This window comes from Tenrec ecaudatus, chromosome X, assembly GCF_050624435.1.
Source record: "Tenrec ecaudatus isolate mTenEca1 chromosome X, mTenEca1.hap1, whole genome shotgun sequence".
NCBI lineage: Eukaryota > Metazoa > Chordata > Mammalia > Afrosoricida > Tenrecidae > Tenrec > Tenrec ecaudatus.
In genome coordinates, this window is record NC_134548.1 from 9,527,372 (window position 1) to 9,552,427 (window position 25,056).

A 25,056-nucleotide genomic window follows, 5' to 3' on the forward strand; every position below is an offset into this window, starting at 1 on the left:
TGATTTCAGGAGATGGAGATTGCCGGGGGCTGCAGGAGGGGTGGGGTGGGGGAAGAGGTGAGCTTCAGACACACTTGCCACATACCAGGCGGCAGCCCCAGCCAGGGCGCTCAGCCAGTGCACCTGGAGTCTTGAACACATTCTCATTCTCAGGCAATGCTCGTCTATTGGGGGTGTTGAGAGGTTGACCCTGGAGTTGCTCAAGTGTAAGGGATGGTCTTTGGGCAAGCCCCGACTGCTAAACTGTTCCTTGGAATGTTGCCGTTTTCAGACAGAAATGAATGTGCTGCAAATACCCACACATGCAGCTTCCATGCCAATTGCCTCAACACGCAAGGATCCTTCAAGTGCAAATGCAAGCAGGGCTATAAAGGCAATGGACTTCAGTGCTCTGGTAAGTAGCGTTTGGGCAAGGTGTCTTAGCTAGTTCAAATAAAGCCTCCTGTCCATAGTTCCTTTCTACCTCCATTTCTACATGTGTGTGGGTGTGCGCTGTGTTTACAGCTACCTAAACTTTGCTTCAACCTTGACTTCTTGGCTAGTTGGATCATATCCCCCACTCTCCCTGAGGCTGTAGACACTAAACTTAAGCAAGAGTTTGGGGCTGTTTTCTGGTTACAACATACTTTCAAATATGGAAAAACAGATTTAACAACAAAAGACATCGAGTAAATGCACCGGGTAGGTGAGGTTAGGGCTCAGGAACAAGCAATCTTAAAGTGACAGTAGCCAAACGCCACAAAGATTTCCATGACCACGGGAACCAGACTTTTCTTGCCCCTAGCACACACTGCCGAAACAAAGGCTGCTTTATCTGCCATCCTCAACCCTAGATCTGCTTCACCTAATATAGGCTACTGTCCCTGGTTCTCGCTGGTGGCTTTTTCATGTTTGGGTATTCTATCTTAACATTGATAACTCACATGCAGAGCAATGACTGTCACTGCTAGTAATAAGCACTTTCATCAGCACAGCCACCTTAAAGGTTTATTTCCCTCGTGCTGCCACTAGAGTGTCCGGGACTTCTCAGGATAGTCACTGAGTGACCCAGGCTTTCCGAAGGCCCCGCCATCTGGTGCCAGCCCGGCATCAAGCTGTGTCCTTCGGTTTTGTTGCAGCAGAAAGAGGTGTGGACCGTCCTGCGCTGACTCCTCGTTAATACAGCCAAACATGTATGCCTTCAGGGGGCAAATAAATATCATTTCACCAGGCCTGCTAAAATAGAAGACCAATGGAGATCATGGAATGTTTACCAAGGCAGCTCAGCAACTACTACAATGCAGTTGCTGCCTTGGTAGACAATACATTGTTGTTGTTGTTGTTGTTAGATGCTGTCGAGTCAGTTCCAACTCATAGCGACCCTATGTACAACAGAGCGAAACACTGCCTGGTCCTGCCCCAGCCTCGCAATGATTGTTAGGTTTGAGCCCATTGTGTTGATCCATCTCGTGAGGGTCTTCCTCCTTTGGGCTGCCCCTCTGCTTTACCACGCACCATGTTCTTCTCCGGGACCTGGCCTCTCCTGATAACCTGTCCAAAACATATGAGACAAAGTCTGGCTATCTGTGTCTCTAAGGAGCATTCTGGCTGTGCTTCTTCCAAGACAGATGGGTTGGTTCTTTCAGCAGTCCATAGGACTTTCAGTTCTTTGCCAGCATAGTTCAAATGCATCGAGTCTTCTTCAGTTTTCCTTAGGCAATGTCCAACTTTCATGTGCACATGAGGCGTCTGAAAATCCCATGGCTTGGATCAGATTCAACTTAGTCCTCAAAGTAATATCCTTGCTTTTCAACACTTTAAAGAGGTCTAAGCAAGGTCTGTAAAGAGGACTAAACAATATCTTCTCACTGCCATAGAGTCGATTCCAACTCATAGCAACCCTATAGGACGGCGTAAAACTGCCTCTCTGAGGGGTGATGGGCTCAAACTACTGACTTTGCTGTTAGCAGTATGGGACCTAAACACGTATGAGACCGAAAGGCATCCATGCTCATCCTCTGGTCACATCCCTTGTGGCACTTTTGTGGGGTGACTAAATGTGGTAACTGCCCTCACCCAGCTCCCCCATATACCTGTTAGCAGAGTTCCCACTTGTAATCAATGTGGCTGCCAGCTGTACTTTGCCCTATGCATCCCACCCAGTGGTCCCTTCTGTGCATTGCTCCTGGTGACATCAATGGCTATAGGAGAATGTCCACTCAGGCATGACTAAAATAAACGCTGGTCGACCTTTGGCCGCACACCTGTAAAAAGCTCACAATACGCCAGTGTGCTCTGGCTGAATGCCACTGGCCAAGAATGTGTTCAGAAGAATAGAACCCCAGAGGACGGGTCTGGAAAGCAAATTCTATAAAGAAATGCTGAAAGAACTGGCCGCATTTCATCTGGGGGGGGGGGGAGTGTGGAACAGCATGCATCATGGCTGTAAATAGTTGAAGAAATGTCAAATAAAAATCCCTCCCCAACACTCCCACATACAGCAGACTAAGACCAATGGGAGGATTTCACATTAAAATGACCGCCATACACAAACCTACCAGTGGAGCAGGCTGCCCCTTGGTGGGGGTGGGAGGGTCTTGCACCAGAGTCCTGCATTGGGCTGGTGACTGGATTCAACAACCTCTCAGCTTTGGGCCACGTGCTGTTGTGGTTTCTAGCCTTCTCTCTAGCAGTACTCTCTAGAGAAGTGCCCCCTGGAGTCCCTGGGTAGTAGCCATGGTTGACAGCCGCTAAGCAAGACGTCAGCAGCTCAAGTCTCTCCAGAAAAGCCTTGGAAAAAGGAGCTGGTGATCAATTTCTGGGAAAAAAATGTCGACGGAGCACAGTTCTACATCTGAATGGGAGTTGACTCGATGGCAGCTGGTTCCAGAAGTACCTGTGATGGCCTTTGGAGACTTTATTCTGAGAGATTGACTGCTGCAGATCGTGACTGAGATTTGGGGAATATGAGGGCCCCACAGAGGAGACTGAATTAATGAATCAACTTCCCAAATTGGAATAATGATCCGGGGGCTGGTGCCGAAGGCTCCTTCATACCACCAAATCTGCGCATGTGAGTGCCAGTTACTGCTCCCCAAACACCGCAATTAGCTGGCTTTAATGAACAGAACGCCATCGTTTCTCAGGCTCAAAATCCAACTCAGGCTCTGGACCATGTTGATTTCCTCTCGGGCTCTTAGCTTCTAGCAGCTTGGACATGGACCTACCTCCACCACCACATGGCCCTCCTCCTCTGTGGGTGACTCTCTGCTTACTCTGACTTCATCAAGCACCAGTGAGAAGGGATTAGGATAGGCACTGCCCTATCCATCCCACCCCATGCCCAATTCCTGCCTGTCCTCAGTAACATAACAAAAGAAACCCCCTTTGCCCAGCAGGGTCAGGCAGTAGGACTTGGCTCCCGGAAGGCCTGGATGGAAATCTTAGCTGTCCCCGTCTGCCTGCGACCTTTCCGCAGCTCCCTGGGATCCCCCACAGGACTCTGGACACTCTCTGGCGGGCCCTTGGAATAGGTTGGCCACTGCCTCTGACAGCTCCCTCCTGCCACTGAGGCTGGGACAGGCAGTTCTAGCCCCCTTCCCAACCCCTTGTAGGTTTAACCCAGAAATAATAATAAAATGGGTCAGGGAACACCCTTAGGGGCCACCCTCTACCCGTGGTGGACAAGGAATCTGGATCAATAGCGCCTCATTCCCTCAAGTCCAAGTTCTGTTCTATATCATCTCCCAGCATCCCCCATCAGGATGGAGCCCCAGCTGCACACAGCTGTAATCACATGAACTCACCCTTTATCAGCTTTTCTCACTCCCCAGTCCCTCACGTACATATCCCGGGGTCACCTCTTGTTAAATCTCCTGTACTCAAACACTTTTCTCTGGCCCTGCTTCCAGGTGAACCTGCACTAAGGCAAGCACTTGGCTCTTAAGGTCCAGGCTGAGGTTTCCGTGAGGGAACGGTGGATGCTCCATAACGTTAGCAGCAGTTATTAGCTATCCCCATTGCCCTCACTTCAGCCAGCCACCCTGGACTCTGCGATTCTGAAAAGTAGCCCCCCCCCCTTTCTGATCTCTGTTATGATTTTAAGTTTTGTTGCATATTTCCCTCCCTTTTCAGAGCAATTGGCAGCGTTAGCTAGGCACCCTCTACTTCTGCTGGTCTCGAGGTTTGTGTGGTCCATTAGTCCACTGGACTCATTGTTTCCTTATGTCTTGTGATGCTTATCAGAGAGACCAGTCGTTGTGTTAGATGGTTGCTCACTAGCTGAGAGCTGCATAAACTGTAGTTCGAGACCCTTACAGAGTCACGTGACTGAATGTGGCGTGGCAAGAATGTTGGCAACATTAAAAGGTTTCTGAATGTTCAGCGACCAAAAATTAATTCAACATCAAGATTGTAATGAATCCGAGGTGTTTCTGGAAGGGTTTCCCCTAACTGCATCATGTGATTTCACCACAACACGTGTGCTCGCAGTCACTACAACACCTCTGTCTTGAAAGGACCCCTGTCCTAAACTCTAAGCTTTATATATAACTCATTAATTTTCATTTCCACCTGTATTTCCCATCAGCATTAGCGATGAAACCAATTTTGACACATACCCATGGCTTCTTAAACTTGGTCAACTCGTAACCCCTTTTAGTCCAAGAGATTTTTGCCTGACCCTGGGTATATAGATTTATAAAGGAAGCATACAAATGAATCATGTCTTTCCGTGAAGTGAATGACTTTGATAGTATGGAGACATGTTTTGGCTACTGCCTTCCTGATCACATGGCCCCTTTAACACCCCACCTGTTCTTAATATCCAAATGAATGGGGGAGCGGCTTGTAGACCATGCTGTATACATTGTAACCCAGGGTTTGGGCATTATGGATCTCACAACAATGTGAATATTTTGTCGATTAAGAAAACTGCTTTCCTGTAAGGCAAATTTTTCTTTGAGACCTCAAATTCATTCCAATGTTATATTGAATCTCTGCAAAGTGTGTACTTCATTATGACCCTTTCTACAGCTGCATTCATTTGTCTGTCACCAGTGTGTTTATGTCAAGGTGAAAACGATCTGTAGGTCATTTGCGATATTATTTACCCAACTTTGTTTCATGTTGCTTTAGTCCTAGGCAAAATAAACAGCCATGTTTCTGTTAAAAACTGATCTCCTTACCCAAGGTTGCCCTCATTCTTTTAAAGATAGATGGCCCCAAATGACCACCTAGGTGCATGAAAATGTCCTAAAAACCAAAATGAAAGAGTCACATCCAATCGGCCTTGGAAGATGTACTGTCGCAAAAAAGATTTGAGTACGCATGGAGAGCTATTGTGACGATATTGAATAATTCTGATACAGCTACCTTTTCATGAATTCGGTGTTTTGCCATCACCCAGACTGTGCATTACAATATAGAAAATGAGTTAGTAGAGTCTCATTTCTTACTATCTGGACTCAAAAGAGAAAGTCCAATCAACAGACCCCTGGTGGCATAGTGGTTACCTGTTGGGCTGCTGACCACAAGGTCAGCAGTTCAAAACCACCAACCAATCCTCTGGAGAAAGATGAGGCTTTGTACTCCCATAAAGAGTTACAGCTCTTGAAAACCCACAAAGGCAGTTCTACCTTGTCCAATGGTGGGGGCTGCGACAAGGTGGAGTTGACTTGATGACAGTGAGAGAATCGACACAAAAGTGAGTATTAAACATAAATCTTTCAGTGCCTCTCTTTCCAGAGCTACAAAATAGGAATAAAAGTATCTAACCCTTTGGATTGTATTGACGACTACACAAAACCATCCACACAGAACACATGAAGGCCCACAAAGAAGACTTGCCTCTCGTCTAGTAGAGGCATAGTGAGTGCACTGGTTTAGGAATGAGGGTGAGAAAGGCTTCTTCACCCAAAGTCAGCACTTGTTCCCCTTAGAAAGCTGATTTCTCAGTCATTAAAAGTACCCCTGTGGCTTCCTTCCGTTACAGTCTTGGAACCACAGGGACAGTTGTGTCCTGTCCGATAGGGTCACCATGAGTTGGAATCGCCTTGATGGCAGTGAGTTTGGTTATTCCTTTTATCAGTGCCTATTCAAGAGCTCCTGTTTTCGTTTGGCCCGGATATGCTAGCTTCTCCTCTACCTCCTCCTCCCCACCGGAGAAAGACAAGGCCTCCTACCCCTGTAAAGACTTACAGCCTCAGAAACCTAAAGGGGCAGTTGTCTCCTGTCCTATTTGTCTGAGATCCCAAAAAATGTCAAAGACCCTCCTGCTGCAACTTCTTCCCAAGTCTTTATATTCTGGAGAAGATGGTGCAACCATTAGGAATCTTGCTAAAGGAAGAGAGCCATTAATTATGTCAAATTTGAAACCAACATAGCTAGACAGACAAAGCCCATTCTATACTTTCACAGCCACACATATGCGTATCTTTAGACTGTCTTTTCATCCTTGCCCCAGCTGGCTCTCTACATCCTAAGGGAGTGACATTGTTGACTCCAACCGTGAAAGTTAGAATGGCTTGGATTTCTTTCTTTATTTGTTTTCAACAAGAAAAACGTCAAAGCAGAAACAGAAAGCAGATGTTAGCTCCGCCTGGTGTGGATTGAAACCCACTCTCATGATTTATTAAGGTCCATCGTTTTATGTTACTGATTGCTTAAAGGAAATGTAGAGGGGATGGGAGTTTCCTGATCATTTTTCATGCTGGGTACTGAGAAGAGCTTCAGAGAACAAGGGCAGGATTACACGGGGGCCCTCCAGAGGCAGATCAACATATTACAGTCCAAACTCCTCATGAAGTCTTGGGCAGTCTCTGGAAGAGGCCATCTGCAGGTCGGGACAATGAGTCAGGACATCCTCTGTGTGTTAGTACTGGTTGGTTTTGTTCCTCTAACTCCATGCTGTCACAATGATAAGTAACCAAACTATTTTGTTGAAAAGATAACTGTATCAGCATTGCCATAACAGTCCCAGAATGAAAAGTAAAAGCTATTTACTTCATTCATAGTGTGGATATTTTCAAGGACATTATTCCTGTTGGTTACCCCCCAAAATATTGTGGACGTTTATGTATTTTTTTCTACGACTTTGATGCAGATTGAATCAGACAAGGAGCTGAACAGGAAGAGACCACATCATTGCCAAGAAAAATACTCCACTACAAATTCTCATCCAACTTGTTTGCTTTTTTAAAAAACAATTTATTGTGAATTAAGTATCCAACATCTTTTTATGCTATTATGTTTGGGACCCAATTTAGTGTCTACTACCTTATTTCATTCCCTTCTAAACTGTATCCAATTGAGTGGATTGATTCCGGAGTTACTAGAATCTTTTAAACTTAGTCTCAGACTAGTCCACACAAATTTCCACAGGTCACAAATGATCCGCTATTGGTAATGTCATATGGTTCAATGCATATAGCTGAAGCTAGAGTCTTTGAACATCAAACTGGGAGAAACAAATAGAGTTACCTGGACAACACCAACTCTTGAGAATCCCAGTGTGAAAGCAGAAATACAAGAGGACCCCAGGACCTATAATCCACCTGGCTAACTAGCAACCAATTGCTGTTTAGTCAATGTCAGCTCATGGTGACTCCATGTGGGTCAGAGGACAACTATGTTCCCGTAGGGTTTTCAAAGGTTGTTTTTATTGTTTCAAAGAAAGCCCCTCCCCATCTTAAATTTAAGGAAAATGTTTATTAAGTCTTAAAAGACAATCGTCCAGATGAGCGAAACCATTAATACAAGGTCAAAATGGCATCACAATACTTACTTTTTTGGGAAGTAGATAACCAGGCCTCTCTTTCCAAGGTCCCTCTGGATAGACTTGAACCTCCAACATTTAGATTAGCAAACCCCACTGACATAGAGTTGATTCTGACTCATGAAAACCCTGTAAGATAGAGTTGTACTGCCCCATAAGGTTTCTGAGACCTTATTGTCTTTTCAGGAGCAGACAGCCTCATCTTTCTACTACTGGGCAGCTGGTGGGTTTGAACTGTTGACCTTTCCATTAGCAGCCTATGAATTGACCTACAGCATCATCAGGGATCCCTCTAGCAAGTTATTTCACTAGTCTCTGAAGCAAAACACAGGCATGTCCTCCATTTCCCTCCTCTCATTACCCTCACATTGGGGCTGCCAAAAGCAAATATAAGCACCGTTTTTCCCCCCTAATATGTCAATTGAGAGATGGGACGGGTTGGTTCCAGAAGTGTGCACTGACCGCCCTTTCAAATTTTGAAACTGCTCCATTTCTAACAAGTGACTGAGTCACTCAGCCACTTGGGACTCTTTGCCTTCTCTCTTACAGTTATCCCTGAGAATTCTGTGAAGGAGTTCCACAGAGCGCCAGGGACCATCAAAGACACGATCAAGAAGCTGCTTGCTCACAAAAAGAGCATGAGAAGGAAGGGAAAGATTAAAAACCTCATCCCGGAATGCACTGGCACTCCTCCTCCAAAGGGCAACTTGCAGCCATTCAACTATGAAGAGAGTCTTCGTGGCGGCGGGAGCTCTAACGGAGCAAAAGCAAGGCCTGGGGAGAGAAAGGAAGGGGGCCTTGAGGAAGAGAGACGAGCTGAGAAAGCCCTGAAGAACCACGCACATCGGGAGCAGCATCTTCGAGGAGATGTGTTTTGTGAGTAACCCTTTCGTGTCCTGCGTGTTATGGAAAATGACTTGTGATTCGTCCTAGCCAATGAGAGAGGCAGAGAACGTTTCACGGCTTCAGAACAAGGTTGCTGTTGGTAGTTACCATAAGTTTGCCTCTGGTCATGGTGAGCTTATAAGCAGAACGTAAGTCACTTAGTCCTGCGCCATCTTTGTGACTGGAGGTATGTTTGAGTCCACTGCTACGACTGCCAAGTACAGAAGGTAGGCTTGGCCTTAAATCCTGAGATATAAGGCTCTCCAGGATTTCTGGAAACGTTACCATCTTACTCGATTCCCCTGGGGGGCGGGCAGGGTTCCTTTCTCCTCTGACTTCCAGCCAGTTGACTATATTTGTCCCTAAAACACTCTGCTTTGTCTGCCAAGCTATGCTCTTGGTGACCACTGTGTGTCAGAGTGTGCTGTGCTCCATAGTGTTTTCAATGGCTGACTTCTCAAGAGTCGATAGCCAGGTCTTTCTTCTCAGGCACCTCTGGGTGAACTTGAACTGCCAACATTTTGGTTAGCAGCCTAGTATGCTCACCATCTGTGCCATCAAGGGACACTTATCCATGCAGGCTCCCTCCCATGTTGGCGTTTTTACACCCGCTCTATGAAAAACTGTGTGACACAGAAACTCTTCATAGTTGCATGTTTATGATTGAAAACAACTAGATCATTATAAACTAAACACTGCTTTTGAGTGGATTTAGATGCTTAGTGTCCTTTTATAAGGATTCTGAGACTGTTAATCTTTATGGGGGTAGATGGCCTCATTTTTGTCTCTCAGAGCAGCTGGTGGGTTTTGAACTGCTGACTTTGTGGTTTGCATCCCAAAGCCTAATGCATGGTGCCACAAAGGGGGGGATGGGAATCCCACATTGAATGTAAGACTTCTGCCTGAACTAGATTGATACCATAGCCCCCTTTTCCCTGGTTACTGTACACAACGCTCAGGAAGTCTCAGCACCTCCAAGAAAGTTTCCATGTTAACCCACCCTGGGTCACCCACACTGACACTTTTCTAGCTGGTTCTTACAGAGAATTTATTTCTCCCAATACTAGACAAAGTCTGCTTCATACCTGGTAACCATATATACACATGCCAGCTGTATTTAAACAATGAAAAGGAGACACGGACTGTGTTAGCCCGGATTGACTAGAGAAACAAATTCATGGACACTCATATGTGTACTAGAAAGAGCTTTATATAAAGAGTAATTATATATTGAGAAAACATCCCAGCCCAGTCCAGATCAAGTCCGTAAGTCCAATATTAGCCCATATGTCTGATACCAAGCTATAAAGTCCTCTTCAGACTCAGGAAACACATGCAATGATACCGAGTGCAGGAAGATGACAGGCCGGTGGGTGGGAAGTCTTATAGATCCTGTGACAGTGGGAGCATCTCAGCACTGGCAGGGGTCTCCAAGTGGCTCCTCCAGCTTTAGGGCTCTAGCATAGCTCTATGTGTCTTGTCAACTGGAATGCCTCGTAGGGAGTGAGTGTGTGGCCTGCCTCCAGCAAGCTATTTATCTCCTTAGCACCTCCAAAGGAGGTCATCAAGCTGCGACCTGCTTGACAGGCCAGACTCTACCCCTTCCTCAAGTTGACCGATTATGTAACTGCCACATGGACCATCCACCCAAGAAAGTCTATTTTCAAAATCTGGTGAGAAATCTATAGAGTAGATGCTCAGATTGATGGGGGGGAACTTCTGGGTACAGGGGTGTTCTAGATGAGGAAACTGGAACCAATAGAATTGATGTGGAAACCCTTCTCTAATACATTTTAGAATCAGAGCGCATGATGCCTCTGTATGTTCAATCAGTCATTCAATATTATATGTAGACGTCAGCCAGGTAAGCAAGATCTCTGTCCTCTCATCATCATGCAGTCATCATGTCAAAACTGGCTGATCACACGAAGTTGCTTCGTCATTGAAGCCTGACAATAACAACAGAGCAAACCTCACTGTCATCCAGTCAATACCAACTCAGAGAGACCCTCTAGAACAGGATAGACCTGCCCCTATGAGTTTCTGAGCCTGTCACGATTTACAGTAATAGACAGCCTCATCTTTCTCCTGGGAACTGGCTTGTGGTTTCAAACTGCTGACCTTGCAGTTAGCAGTCCAATATGCAACTGCTACACACCAGGGCTCCTAAACCAGACAAAAGGTAGTTCAAACTATTTTTAGGTCACAGCACAATTTTTCTCAAGCCTTTTGAGTCCGTCTTTTAGTTCCCCTAAACTTGCATTGTGTGCATTGTGTGTCTCTACTTGCCTCCATAAGAAGAATTTTTAAAACTGTACACCCAGTCAGAATGTTCCAAAATTATTTTTAGTGCTTCCTAATTTTCAGTGATGGTGAAAATAATTCTTCTTGCCTTTCTCCCCCCACCCCCTGGGCATTTCTCAGGGAATAATTATGGCATTCTGTTTAATTTGATTACTATAAAAGAAAAACGTGTTTATTATGAGACAAATCTACTTAGAGCCTCTATTAAACACATATGTCGGGCTTTAATACATATTTTAGTATAAATCCTGAGGACCCTCTTCCTGGGAGGGCCACGGCCTGATGGAAATAGTTGTTTGGGCCATTCCCTCTGGTTGCCAGCTGTGCAGAGCAGACAAGCTGGAGGGTGCAGGGCTCCCCCAGATGCATGGACTCTGGAGCCACCCCAGGGCCCTTCCTTCCTCCATCAGGGTGGAGCAGGGGCTTTACTTTTCAGGGTTTGCTCTGTATGGAGTGTTTTGTGGGTCCACCAGAGTCTGAGGATGATGGTTTTGTCTGGGATGGGTAAAAGACCACCAATGTGCCCTTCCGAGTCTATGAACCCCACCTTGCCTACCAGGAGGGGAAAAGTCCTACTAGAAACCCCATCAGGAAGTGCTAGCTCTCTTCTTGTGGCCTGCTGAAGGCACTGGGCTTCACCCAGAGTCCTAAGGAGGTGCAAATGATTAACCCACTTGACTGCTCACTGAAAAGCCGGTGGTTCGAGCCTATCCAGGGTCCCCTCGGAAGAAGAGCCTGGCTATCTACTTCTAAAACGTCAGATATTGAAACCCCTGTAGAGCACAGTTCTACTTTGGGATACACGGGGTCACCAGGAGTCAGGGTTGACTCCACAGCCACAACTGGTGGGGGCAGGGTGAGACTGGCAGTGGTGGTGGTGATGGGGGTGGGAATGAAGGTGAGGTCCAGATGGTGGAGGTGGAGGCAATGGTAAGGGTGGTGGAGGTGGAGGAGGACGTAGAGGTGGTGGTGGTGGTGGTGGTGCTGCTGCTGCTGATGGTGGGCTTAGGCCAAGGAACAACGCGGGGGAGGTGGGGGGAGGTGTATTTACCATGAGACCAATAAAGCTTAAGTTAGGGTGGAATTTTTTTCCTTTTTTTAACCTCCCATTTTTATGTATTGAAAAATAATATAATTGTATTAAATTAAATTACACAAGACGCCCCCCTCGAAAAAGTCCCCCAAATTCTCGTTTTCTAAAATATTTGCTACCATTGTTGGTCCAACTATGAAGTTAAGCCATAAGAAATTACACTTTCATAAGTCAAAAACAGTTAGATATCTTCACTGGCTCAATCACACATTTCCATCATTGTTACAGTTAGAATGCAGGATCACTGGGGGTGTCAAGGGTTAACTGCTCACGTGCTAGCTGAAAGGTGACTGGTTCAGATGCACTCTGAAAAGTTTCCACTCTGAAAACCTTATCGAGCAGTTCTACTCTGCACACCCGGTCACCAGGAGTCAGAATCAACTTGTTGACAATGAACAATGGCATGTTCATAATGTACCTACACTGTGCTTCAGGATGGTTGGCCACGTGGTCATATAATCTTCACAATCAGTATTTAAATGTCATGCCTTTTACATGTTATAGCCCAGATAATATTACAACCTAAATGTTGAAAGAAATCATTATCATACCACCCTCTCAAAGAAATTTTTTTCCACAAGCTGTCTATTAGTTTCCCCAAAACCCAATTCACGCCCATCAAGTTGATTCTAACTTGTAGCGGCCCTATGGGGCAGGGTAGAACTGCCCTTGTGGATTTCTGAGACAGTAACTCTTTACAGGAGTCGAAAGCCTCATCTTTCTTTCTTCCACTGGTGGTTTCGAACTGCTGGCCTTGAGGTTAGCAGTGCAAACACATAACCCACCAGGGCTCCATCATTTGAAACTCACTGCCATCAAGTCGATTCTAACTCAGAGTGATCCTATGCTGTCATTGTTGTTGTTGGGTGCGGTCAAGTCGGTTCTAACTCACAGGGATCCTATTTACAATAGAACAAAACATTGCCTAATCCTGCGCCATCCTCCCAATTGGTCTTCTGTTTGAGCTCCTTGTTACAGCCACTGTGTCAATCAATCTTGTTGAGGGTCTTCCTCTTTGGGGCTGCCCCTCTACTTTACTTTACAGTGGCACTATGGGACGAAGTAAAAGTACTTCCTAGATTTCTGAGATGGTAAATCTTTAGAGTAGCAAACAGTCTTCTCTTTCTCCCACAGAGCAATGGGTGGGTTTAAGCAACCAAACTTGCAGTGAGCAGTCCAACACCTAGCCCACCCACAGTACCATCTACATCACCTACCCCACGGCACCACTGGGATTCCTTATTATTAGATGACATTATGATATAGCCATGGTGACGTGAAAAAATAGATGACAATATTCTGGGATTATACAGCATGGGAAATGCTTGTGATATACTATTAAATGATATCAGGAGATTAAACTATACATATTCTTAAGAATCACTGCCATCAACTTGATGCCAACTTATAGAACAGGGTAGAACTGCCCCTGTCAGTTTCTGAGACTGTAACTCGTTACGAAAGTAGAAAGCCCGTCTTTCTACCACTGAGTAGCTGGTAGTTTCGAACTGCTGACCTTGGGTATCACAGCCCACTGTGTAACCCAATACACCACCAGGCTTCCTCATATATAATATTCTGTAGTTATAATCATACCCGAACTAGAGCTTTACAGGCCATTATCTCAAGCCCAACGAACCAGAGAGTACAAGAGGATGAGCCAAGTGCAGGATCTAGACAGAACAAGAAGCTGGAGAGCTTTGTGGGAACATCCATAAATGTTGGAGCAGACCACACTCCGAGGAAATTCCCTTTCAATTGATTGGCTGCTCATAGCAGATTTTTGTTTTGTTGGTCACTGCTGAACCAGTTCAAACCAATTTGAAGCCCAAAGGTAAACCTCCGCGTTGTCTATCACAGGCAACTAGATTGGCTCAAAGTGCAATTAACATGGGGTCAGTCAGTATAGCACTTTTGTTTTTTAAGTACTTTTGCACAATTTAGAAATGAGTGCACCACCATATTAAAACCACCATCATTAATAATTGATTCAGGCTAGAAGCCTCATGCGTGCTAAAGTCACAGATGAAAGATTACTGGGGAATAAGCTAGTCCTAATATATCTCAAAAGCTCACCCATAGATTACTTATTAATTGCAAAAGGGAATATGGTACTTTTCTAATGGAGAATCTGGCAGATGCTGCCTACATCGAATGCTTGATCTTGACATCACCAGTGATGGGCCAAGTGACACCCATCAACTAAAACATTCGTTCTTTAATTTAAGTAAGGTGGGTCTGCATGTCTTCTCCAATGTGTGGCACTCTCAGTTTCTCCTGAAGTGATCAAGTGTTCTTATTATTAGCCCCTAAAGATCATGGAGCGGATGAATTTGGTCTGGTTCTGGTCCAAGGAAAAACTGCAACGTCAAAATTGGAGCTCACAGGTAAATAGCACTTTCCTCCAGTATGTGTTGTGTCATGCTGTCCCAGGTTGTGTTCATTTCATCACAGGCTAAGATGATGGCTTACCAATCACCGAATCACTGGTGAACACTCCCTGGAAAATCCATGGCATCATAACACATGGTGACAATATTAAAATAATAGGTCCTTGTGTGATTGATATTAACAATTATAACATAGGAAGACTGTCTTTTCTCTTGAACGCCTGTACCTCGACCCTTGGGGTGAAAGGGGTAAAGCAGACTGTATGTGTGGAGATGGGGGAAGTGACTCATTTAGTTCATTTCCAAAGTAAGAAGGCCCACAATTTCAAAATCATGGTGACTGTGTCAGTTGCTTATCGCCACAATCATGATGCCTGCGTTGGTGATATAGTGGTGAACAAAGCTGCCTTCTACAATATTGCTGTGTACACAAGCCCATAGTGGCCAGGGGCAAGAAGTAGTAAAATTTGCTCCTGGGTCTATGGATTCACTGGGCAGTTCTACTGGATCTCAACTATGTATCGGCCATCATCTCTGGGCCTGCTTTGACTTTGCTAAGCCTAGCTGCAGTCTCTCACATGCCTGAGGCTCTGCTCCACATGGTCTCTCATCCTCCAGCAAGCTTACCTGGACTTGTTCTCCAGAGCAGCAAAACCAGTGTGGTATATATGCACAAGGGGGCTTCAGAAAGTTTTGGGAAAATGGAATTTAAACTAAAACCCCCACCTGCAAATTAGGAAGCAGGCTGGAGGGCTCCTGCTAGCTCATGGGGCCACGGGGACTAACCTGCAGATCCAGCGGCAGGCTGGAGACTTCTGCAGGCTTCCATCCAAGAACCTGAAGTCACACAATGAGAAGAATGTAGTCAAGAGAGCAAAAGCTATCCCCCAACTGTCATTGATACACTGGAGACAGGCCATACCTCAAAGAAACTCGGTTGGCTGCTTACTTCAGAGCAGATCTTTTATATTATGGAAGAGTAATCAGTGCAGGGTCTGCTTAAATACTGAGAGCCACAGCCCAGCCAAGTTGACACATAACATGGACCATCATCACAGGCTGGACTCCAAAACAGAGAATGGAGGCACACAAGGCCTTTTGAGGCCTCAACCCCAAACTGGTACTTCACTTCCACCATGGGCGATTCACCCAAGCAAAGCACAAGGGCAGCCCATGGGGAAGAAGTGAGGAAGGCACTACAGAGTCATGCTACAGAAGGTAGAGTTATATAAGTGGGCACAAAAAATGAGGACCAAATCACATGACCTAGAATGCCATGGCCACAATCCCCAATTCTCTCCAGTTTGACTGAGCCTTGTGGCATCTTGGCACAGACATCCAGGAAAAGCCCAGTTGGGCCTTTCACTTATGTAAGTGTAACTGTCTTGCTCTTTTCTTTCCTTCTCAAACTTGTTTTTCTTTTGACTTGCCACTATCATGTCTTCATCTTATGCTAATTAGACTCACTTTTGTGCTTCCCAAAGGTAAAGGCTCCACGTTTGTCCCTTTGATTGATAGAACAATCTCTCCCATGAAGCCTGCCTCCTTTCGTGTTTCTCCCTCCAAAGTTGATTCAGAAAGCTTCTGCTAAGACCTCTCACTGGTTAGTGTTGCCCCCCAACGATCCAGCTTTTACAAGCTTCCACTTTTCCTCCTGTTCCTTCTTTCTTCTTCCCTTATCTTCGTCTGCTTCTCCTTCATCACATTAACCATCTTGTTGCCTGTTTTCCTGGTTAGGAAGAAAATGTTTCAGATTCTGTTCCAGCTCTGCCTGCATTTCCCTTTGCTACCTGACAATAACGAATTATGAGTCCTCTGACTTCCCAGATGGACTAGGCTCTTTCCCTGAAGGAATATTTCCCAAGTTGTCTTCCGGGATCTTTAGTGAATCACAGAAAAGCTAACATTGTTCACATGAGCATGTGGCTGTGTGATTCCAAGACGCCTCCAGTAGGGAATCCTGGGAAGCTCCATCCCAATCAGAAGACTTGGGAGGCTGCCCCAAGGCTCCCACTTGTGAATTACCTTAGGCAAGTCATGTAGCCATGTGGTGCCTTATTGCTTTTAGAGATAAGAATTTACATATAAGTGGTTTATATAGGAGGAGGTCCCAGGAAACTGTGGCAGGGGAATCAGGGAAGGAAACAGAGAAGGAAGGATGCCAATAAAGGATATACTGTCTAGCAAATTTTCACAGTGGGAAAGTGGACATCAATCTCACTGGGGAACTCTGGGAGACAACATAGAACCAAAGTCCATTCCAACTCACAGCAATCTGATAAGGATAGAAAGCCTCATCTTTATCCCTCAGAGCAGTTGGTAGGTTTGAACCACTAACCAGGCAGTTAGCAGCCTATCATGTAACCCACTGTGCCATCAAGCACTACAGTATACAACTCACTTCAGAAGTATTCTACTGGACTAAGGTGAAATTTATTGAGCAAAAAAGATGCAGAAAATTAAAAAAAAAACAAGATGAACCAATGACTCTGAGGTTAGAAGCACTGGACAGTGCCCTGCTTCCACGGCTGACCACTCTGAAAGGGATCACAATAGGAAGTCCTGAGAAAAGTAAAAGAAAATATGTAGAACAAAAATCAAAATCACCAAAAAGGCCAGGCTTCCTGGTCTGATAGAGACTGTGAGAGCCCCTTAGATACCCTTCAGGTCTGGAACTGAACTCACCCCCATGGTTCAACTTTCAGCCAAACAATAGACAGGCCGATCAAGTGAACAGCAACACAGGGGAGGTAGCACTCCTTAGAACAAGCAACCCTTTGAGATCAAAGGGACAGCAACTGCCCAGAGATAAATCTCCTAGGCAGAAGGGCTAGGAAAGAAGGACAAATGGACATGGGAAACTCAGTGGGGGAATAGGAAAGAGTCATGTTACCTTGTGGGGATGACAATCACTGTCACAAATCAAACTGTGCACAAATCATTGGATGGAAAACTACCGTAATTTGCTTTGTATACTTTCACCCAAATGGCAATAAAGTAAAAGAATTCTCCTTCTAGGGCCAGGGTGTTGGAGTATTTATAAATCAATTCCCACCTGACATTGAGGGCTGATTCCAGGAGGGAGTTCATTTCCTGGTGATCCTAGCCTGTCATGAAGGCAAGGAAGGGCACCACTGTGGCAAGCAGACATCTATCTTCCTTAGACCCTGGATTCCAGTCTGACTTCCATGTCCAATTCCATCATGTGACGGTCCCACCCAATGGCAGAAGCTGAGGTGGTCTCCAGCACCTCTTGTCCATCAATTGGTTGAGGGCTCTCCCAGAAAATAACCCCCACTCCACCCCCGTATTCTGCCCTGCCCTGCATGGGCCAAACATGGGCCCGCCAGAGCATGCCCACACAGAGAGCCTTGCAGGTGCTTGCAATAAAAAGCTATGTACCTGCAAGGGAACATAATAGCCAGCTAGCTGACTATATACTGTGCCATTGCCACCATTTACATTCCCAGTATCTTGCATTTTGAGAGAGAGGAAGGAGACAACCAACCAAACAACGAAACAAAACCAACCCACCATGCTCCAGCCCATGTATGACAGACTAGAACTGCCTCATAGAGTGTCCAAAGTTATAAATCGTCATGGAAGCAAATGGCTAAGGCTTACGCCTGTGCAACAGTTGATGGGGTTGAACCACCAACCTTCTGGTTAGCAGTCAAAAGCTTAACCACTGTGCCGCCAGGCTCCTAAATACTAAAGTCAGCCTGATCAAAGCCATAGTATGTTCAGTATCCTCTTACGCACATGAAAGCGAGCTAATGAATAAGGAGAACCAGAGAGGAATGGGTGCATTTGAATCCGGATGTTGGCTAAGAAAATGAATCACACTACAGAGTCCTGAAGGTGTAGTTAGGCTGCTAGCTCAACTCTGCCACTCCAATTACAAATCAGCCCCCCGAATTTTGCATTGTGCTTGTGGATTGGTAACATCAACTTAGTATGTAGATAATGGCACTCATTAGGGAGAAAGATGAAGCTGTCCGCTTCCATGAGAAGTGTAGCCTTGGAGACCCTAGGAGGCAGTCCTACCTTGCTCTATAGGACTGCAATGAGTTGGAATTGCCTCAGTGGCGGTGGGCATGGTTTGGGTTTTCCCTCATTAAGAACTATTAAATATCTGGAAGCAAGTATTCCTTGGAATCTTTTTTATCTTAAAACCAGGAGGTAAAAAGAAAGGGACAGTGTGGTTGCACTGACGGAGAAACTGCACGAGAGGACCCGAGCTGCAGTTCAGCCTGATTTGGGGTTCAAGTTCAATTCTAGCACCCAGATTATGAAAGACCCTGGAGAGATTCCTTATGAGCCTCAATGTATTTGTCTGAAAGTGGGCCTGAATGAGAATTTTTGTGGCAATCAAATCAATCAAATGACACCATAGGTATGAAGACATTTTGCAAATTGTAATGAGTCAAGAATCAGTAGTTGCCACGTCACTCTTGCCTTTCCCTGTCATTCCGTTACTCCTCAACATAAACAGCAGTTGCTAATGACAGACCATCAGAATCCCCTGTCCTGGAAGCTGACAGTAGTGATAAATAAGGAATATCTCCATCCCCCCTCCCACACATACCTCTTTCCCAATGGTATTTTTTATTGTTGGCAGCAGAGATGGGTAGAATTTTTCTCTAAAGGGTAAAATATTAAATGTTTCAGTCTTTGTGAACCTTAGTGCCTCTGTTGAGACTGCTTAGCTGCCATCTTTATGCAAAAGTAATCACGGATGGTACGTAAATGAAAGAGCCTGGCTGTGTTTCAATAAAACTTTATTTCTAAAAACCAGTATCAGACCAGAAGTTAGTTTGATGACCCCTGATCTACATAAAAGTAACCACAGGCACAGGCTCTATGATTTGTAGTAGTGATTCAATGATGACATTTCTCTGGCCTCTCTAACCATAGCAGCCATTCTATCACAAATTGGTACAATTTGGGAGCTGGCCGGGTCAGATGATGCAGTCCAATGTCATGGCAACTGTTTAATGGGCATGTTGGAATCGTGAAGTCAAGGGAAGAGAGTTTAGTAATGTACACAGTAAATGAATCTTGCTAAGTCAAGGACTATATTCCAAGGGTCGTCTAGAAAGTGCTCCCATGGTCTTCACCGACTTATGTGGGTGGCAGAGGTTTTATTTGCTGGGATGAATTTTTTTCCTTTATGTCTCTGTTTCATTTTACTCTGCTTATGGGGATCTTGCCAGTTCCTTATTTTTTATAATTAAGTGGGCTTTCCTTTGTGTGTGTGTGTGTGTGTGTGTGTGTGTGTGTAAGTTTACAACAGTGTACTAAGTGGCTTCTCAGGTTTAAAATATGTGCTACTGAAAAAACCGCAGCCCATATTACCTTCCATCACTCTACAAGTTAGGCACCTTTCTGATGCTCTGCAGGGTTATGGATGCACTCTTTTTCTCCACAGATTTAAATATCTCAGCTGACTGCAGCTTTGATCACGGGGTCTGTGACTGGAAACAGGACTCAGAAGATGATTTTGATTGGAATCCTGCTGATCGAGAGAATGGTACATAGATTGCACTTATTCCATGTTCTGCAATGTGTTGAGGGTCAAGAAGGTTCTCCAATAATAAACCAAACACTCAGTTCTGACTCATATTGACCCTATAGAGCAGAGTAGAACTGCTGCATGGGGTTTCCATAGGGGTTCTGAAAATCCCTCTGGAAGCAGATTGCCACATTTTTCTCCTCTGGAATGAAGCACTGGTGGGTTTGATTTTCCAATCTTTTGATTAGCAGCCATATGCTGAACCCACTGTTCCACCGGGATTACTTTCCAATCATGTGAAGATGGTTTCTTCGTCTCTTTGGAAACCTTTACACCATCCACGACCTCCCCTGTGAATGACTAACTTGGTTCAGTACATGTTCTTCTTTTTAATTCCTCTGCCACACACATACCCCCCACAAATGCTGCTCCAGTAAACCTCTTCCATAGTCACTCTCCTGCTGCTAAGAAAGAGGTGTTGGGATGCATATGAGGTTTGGAAGTGTTGGGGAGAAAGTAGAAAGAAGTTGCTCCTTTCACCCAACTTACCAACCAGGATGTTTGCTGCTTCTCATTTTGTTGTCTGGGGGAACTAAATCTTGAAAGGAGATAGGGCCTTCACCTATACCTGGAGTTGGCATAGAGTCACCCCTTAATGCATCAAACCCATAGAGAGCTGAACTCTTGGACTGAGCCTTCCCTTCTATTGCTTGAGGATTGTCTTCTAGCATCTGGATCTTCTTGTATGTTCTCAACCTCAGCTCTGGGAGAGGATTTCAAGCCCTTTCCACTGCCTCTTCCAACACATTTAATGGGATATAAGTTCCCCCAGGAATCCGGGTGGTGCAGTGGTTAAGCATTCAAGATTAGTTATCATCTTCAAAGATGTATGGTCTCATGACTGGTTAAACTTGTTCTGAATTTTTAGCAATTGTCTCCTTCACCAAAAGGTCAGTGGTTCAAACTCACCAGCTGCTCCACAGGTGAAAAAGATGTGGCAGTCTGCCTCCATAAAGATGACAGCTTTAGAAACCCTATGGGACAATTGGATACTGTCCTACAAGGTCTCTGTAAGTTGAAATGCTATCATAAGAATTGACTCAAAGGCAATTGGCCTGCACTTTTGCTTTTTTTAAGTTTACCCCTGGGCAGAATGATTGGCTTGTGGATGCCCTTTAAAGTGAATGTCCAAGCCCTATCTTCAGAAGGCTGATCATAATTAGGTACACAATTGTTCAACTTTCAGGGACCTCCATCCCTTACTAATAAGGTTATTTCTTGGGCTCAGGCCTCAGTTAAAAGATTCTTCTTCTTTTTAAAAAAATCCTTCTTCTAGATCTTTCCTTTAGATGAATTCCTCCAGTTGAATATAAGAATTCCTTGTAGGACTTGGGATTAGGGTAGGGGCTCATCTCACATTGCAAGTAGCACAATCGCAGGGCAAGTATAACCAGTCTAGATATAACTTTCAGAAACTCTTTTGTTGATAACTAAATTGAGTTGCTCCTTTCTTCCATTATCCATATCCACATTTAGAACCAACAGAGTTATATCACATCGGGAGCCCAATAGGCAAATCCAGGACAGCTCACACTGTTAGCAATAGCTAATGTGAAAAAATAGTGCCCTGTTTTTAAACACTCAGTTCACAAATGGCCTCAAGGCCCTCATCACGCACATCACTTACATTGTATCTCCCCACTGCTGCTCCAGCCAGATCGCTATTGTTGTTGTCATGTGCCATTGAGTCCATTCTGACTCATAGTGATCCTCTAAATCTCTGCACACACACACACACACACACACACACACACACACAATCAACCCACGGTCATGGAGTTGATTCCAAATCACAGTGATGCTGTTTATGGTTTCTGAGAATATACATCTTTACCAGAGTAGACAACCTCAGCTTTCTTCAGTGGAGCAACTGGTAAGCTTTATCAACCAATATCGTGGTTAGGAGTTCAATGCCTAACCCACAACCTAAATTCTAACTCAAAAAGAATTTGCATCCCAAAAGCTCATATCTCTTTTTCTGTCGTTAGATGATGTCAAGTCGATTTTCACTCTATTTAAAACAGAATAAAATATTGCCCCCTCCAGCATTATGGTCACAATCAGTCCTGTGTGTGATCCCATTGTATTTGCCATGTTAATACACGTGATTGAGGATCTTCCACTTTTTCACTGACCCTTTACCAGTTATGATTTCCTTTTTCAGGGATTGATGAAGAGTGCTTGATAACACACATGAGTAGATAAAGTCTCACCATCCTCATTTCTAGGAAGCAATTCTGGCTATTTTTCCAACATTGATTTGTTTCTCCTTCTAGCAAAAAAAAAATCCATTAATAATCAGAATGTGGGATGTGCATTGACTCTACTTTGAGGTGGCAGCTTTCTCCCAGTCATATTGAGTGCCTTCCCCCCTGCAGAGCTCACCCTCTGGCACTATATCATACAATGTTCCACTGCTACCCATAAGCTTTTCAGTAGCTTATCGTTCCAAAATGGGGCATGTATTCCTTATTCCAAATCTGGTCATAGTCTGGAAGTGCTGGTAAATCTGGTTGACCCTGCTGATATTTGGAATTCTGGTGCTATAACTTCCAGCATCACAGCAACATGCAAGCCACCACCATACAACAAACTGACAGGTGAGTGATGGATATTCACCTCAGTGATTTTTAAACTTGGAGTGATTTTCCCCCGATGCGATCAATGGTATGTATGGTCTTAGCTCCTTGGGCCAGTTCATGGTGTAGTTTTCAATCCACATATGCCTGCATTTGTATGAAGGGCTTTATGGAGCCCGGTTACCATGTGTAATAGTATCAGTCCAAGCTCCAAAGGCTTGCACTTCCCTACAGAGTTCAGTATATAAAGGGAACCATGGGACAAATCCCAAAGAACAGCCCAAAGTGGGCTTCAGCCAAAAGATACGGGCAAATTTGCCATGGTGGGTCAAAGAGGAAGAATGTGTTCACAGCTGTCAGACTTGCCAGATAAACTAAAGCAAAAAGTCAAGTTGAAATTTCAGACAAACAGAAGACACTTAAAAAATTATCTGTGGTGTTTTGTTTATCTGAAATTCAAATTTAATTGAGCATCCTGTCCTTGTTTGGCTGACTCAGAGAGCTGTCTGAGTTGGGGAAGAAGGCAGGGAAATCTCTGAGGCCAATGAGAACTAAGGCAAGGTCAGCCTGGGTCTGGCAAGTGCCAGTGGTGAATATAGCAACTGAAGACACAACCCATCCCCAATGTCTTTCTCCAAGTTTCTATAAAAATCCCTCTTTCTTGCCAACTTTGTCAGACACTACTCTGTACGTTTTTGCTCAAGTTTATTAAAGCCCAAACCCAAACCTCAAACTTATTGCCACCATATCAATCCTAGCCCTTAGTGGCCCTATAGGACGGGGTAGAACCACCCCCATTGGATTTCTAAGGCTGTCATCTTTCCAGAAGCACACGACCACATCTTTGTCCCATGGAATCACTGGTGGGTGGGTTCAAACTGCTGACTTACCGGTTGGCAGCTGAGCACTCAACCACTGTACCACTTCACTCAAAGATACTTAGAAGATAGCAGAAATAGGTGGAGATGCATCATTACTAATGCAGGTGTCTGAGGATTAAATACCTCACCTTGGTCTGACTTCTAGTCATCATATATATCATTGACCCTGTAGAAAGATGATAGCCAAGGCGGACATGAACTTGCCACCAGTTGGAAAATCCCAGCAATACTAAATGACATTTAAATTTGTTTCTTCGTTTGCACTGGCCACTACTAAGCTTTGTGAACGTGGACAAATTCCTCGGGTTCTCTCTGTCCAACAAAGGCTTTCAGCGGTATGACCTCTAAAACACATCTTGGCACCAAACAGATGCTCCTGTGATCAAAAGGAAAAGGACTTCAGTTTTCCCTCTAGGAAATTATGGTCTATTTCCAGGGTTGTTTTTGACATGAGAGCCAAGCCCGTTCTGATGACCTTGCTAACTGTGCATTTTCTTCTCACTAAGCGGTCGGCCACTATATGGCAGTTCCCGCCTTGGTGGGACACAAGAAAGACATTGGCCGATTGAAGCTCGTCCTCCGCAACCTGCAGCCCCAAAGCAACTTCTGTTTGCTCTTTGATTACCGGCTGGTGGGAGACAAAGTGGGGACGCTTCGAGTATTGGTGAAAAGCAATAGCAACGCCCTGGCATGGGAGAAGACCAAGAGTCAAGATGAAAAGTGGGAGACGGGGAAAATCCCATTATATCAAGGGACGGATACTACCAAAAGTGTAAGTGGCAAAATCCTGATTAAACTTGATATTACCTTCCTTTGTAATGATTCACTACACATTAAAGTGCATAAGTACTGAGGGGACAAAGCTGAGTGAGGCTTGTTACCTATACTGAAGGAGCTTACACTCTGGGGCGTCAGAGGCAACGTAAGTGACCAGCGCAAGTAATGAGAATCATTGGCAGGCACATATCACGTGCTCTGGAAATGATCCGTTTGTCAGGCTGGCTCCTCTCACTAACTTACCCGCCATGCAGGCTCTAACTTCCTGAATCTTTGAAAGAACAGTTGGTTCAGGTGGCCTCTGCCCAGCACTTATCACAATACATAGTAGCTAGATGTTGTTTTTTGTAAAGATATATATTTTTGGACTGAACTGAGAGAGTGGTTATTGCGAGGATGGGGAATCCCCTAGACCACCCTCAGGCTCAGTGATATGCTAGAAGGACCACAAAAACTCTGAAAAGCGGTTATACTCATACTTCCAGTTCATTTCAGTGAAGAACTATCGATTTAAATCAGCAAAGGGAAATGACATACAGAGCAAAGTGCTCCTAGCATCCATGTGTGACAACACTCAAGGAATATCTTGCCAACCAGAGAAGCTAACTTGAGCCTTGGTGTCCGGGGGTGTGGGGTTCCAGTAAGTCTCAATGAACCCACCAAAATCACCTTCTTAGCGTGAACTACGTGGCATGGCCCAAAGCCTCAGGTCAATAAAGGCACTCTTATAAGGCAAACTATTCCAAGGGCTTCAAAGTTACCTTCCGGGAGCCATGTACGAGCCCGTCTTTTCTTTGGAATGTACAGGGACTGAACAAA

At 44.8% G+C, this 25,056-nt stretch overlaps 1 protein-coding gene across 1 annotated transcript in view; it reads left to right on the forward strand.

Annotated features, from left to right (window-relative positions):
- EGFL6 (EGF like domain multiple 6) overlaps positions 1-25,056 on the forward strand; it is a 74,058-nt gene that overhangs the window by 42,416 nt on the left and 6,586 nt on the right. The window contains exons 7-11 of the mRNA XM_075538286.1: positions 272-394; positions 8,303-8,629; positions 14,342-14,422; positions 19,857-19,958; positions 23,967-24,232. Of these exons, the coding sequence (XP_075394401.1) occupies positions 272-394; positions 8,303-8,629; positions 14,342-14,422; positions 19,857-19,958; positions 23,967-24,232 (899 nt within the window). The remainder of the gene's footprint in view (positions 1-271; positions 395-8,302; positions 8,630-14,341; positions 14,423-19,856; positions 19,959-23,966; positions 24,233-25,056) is intronic.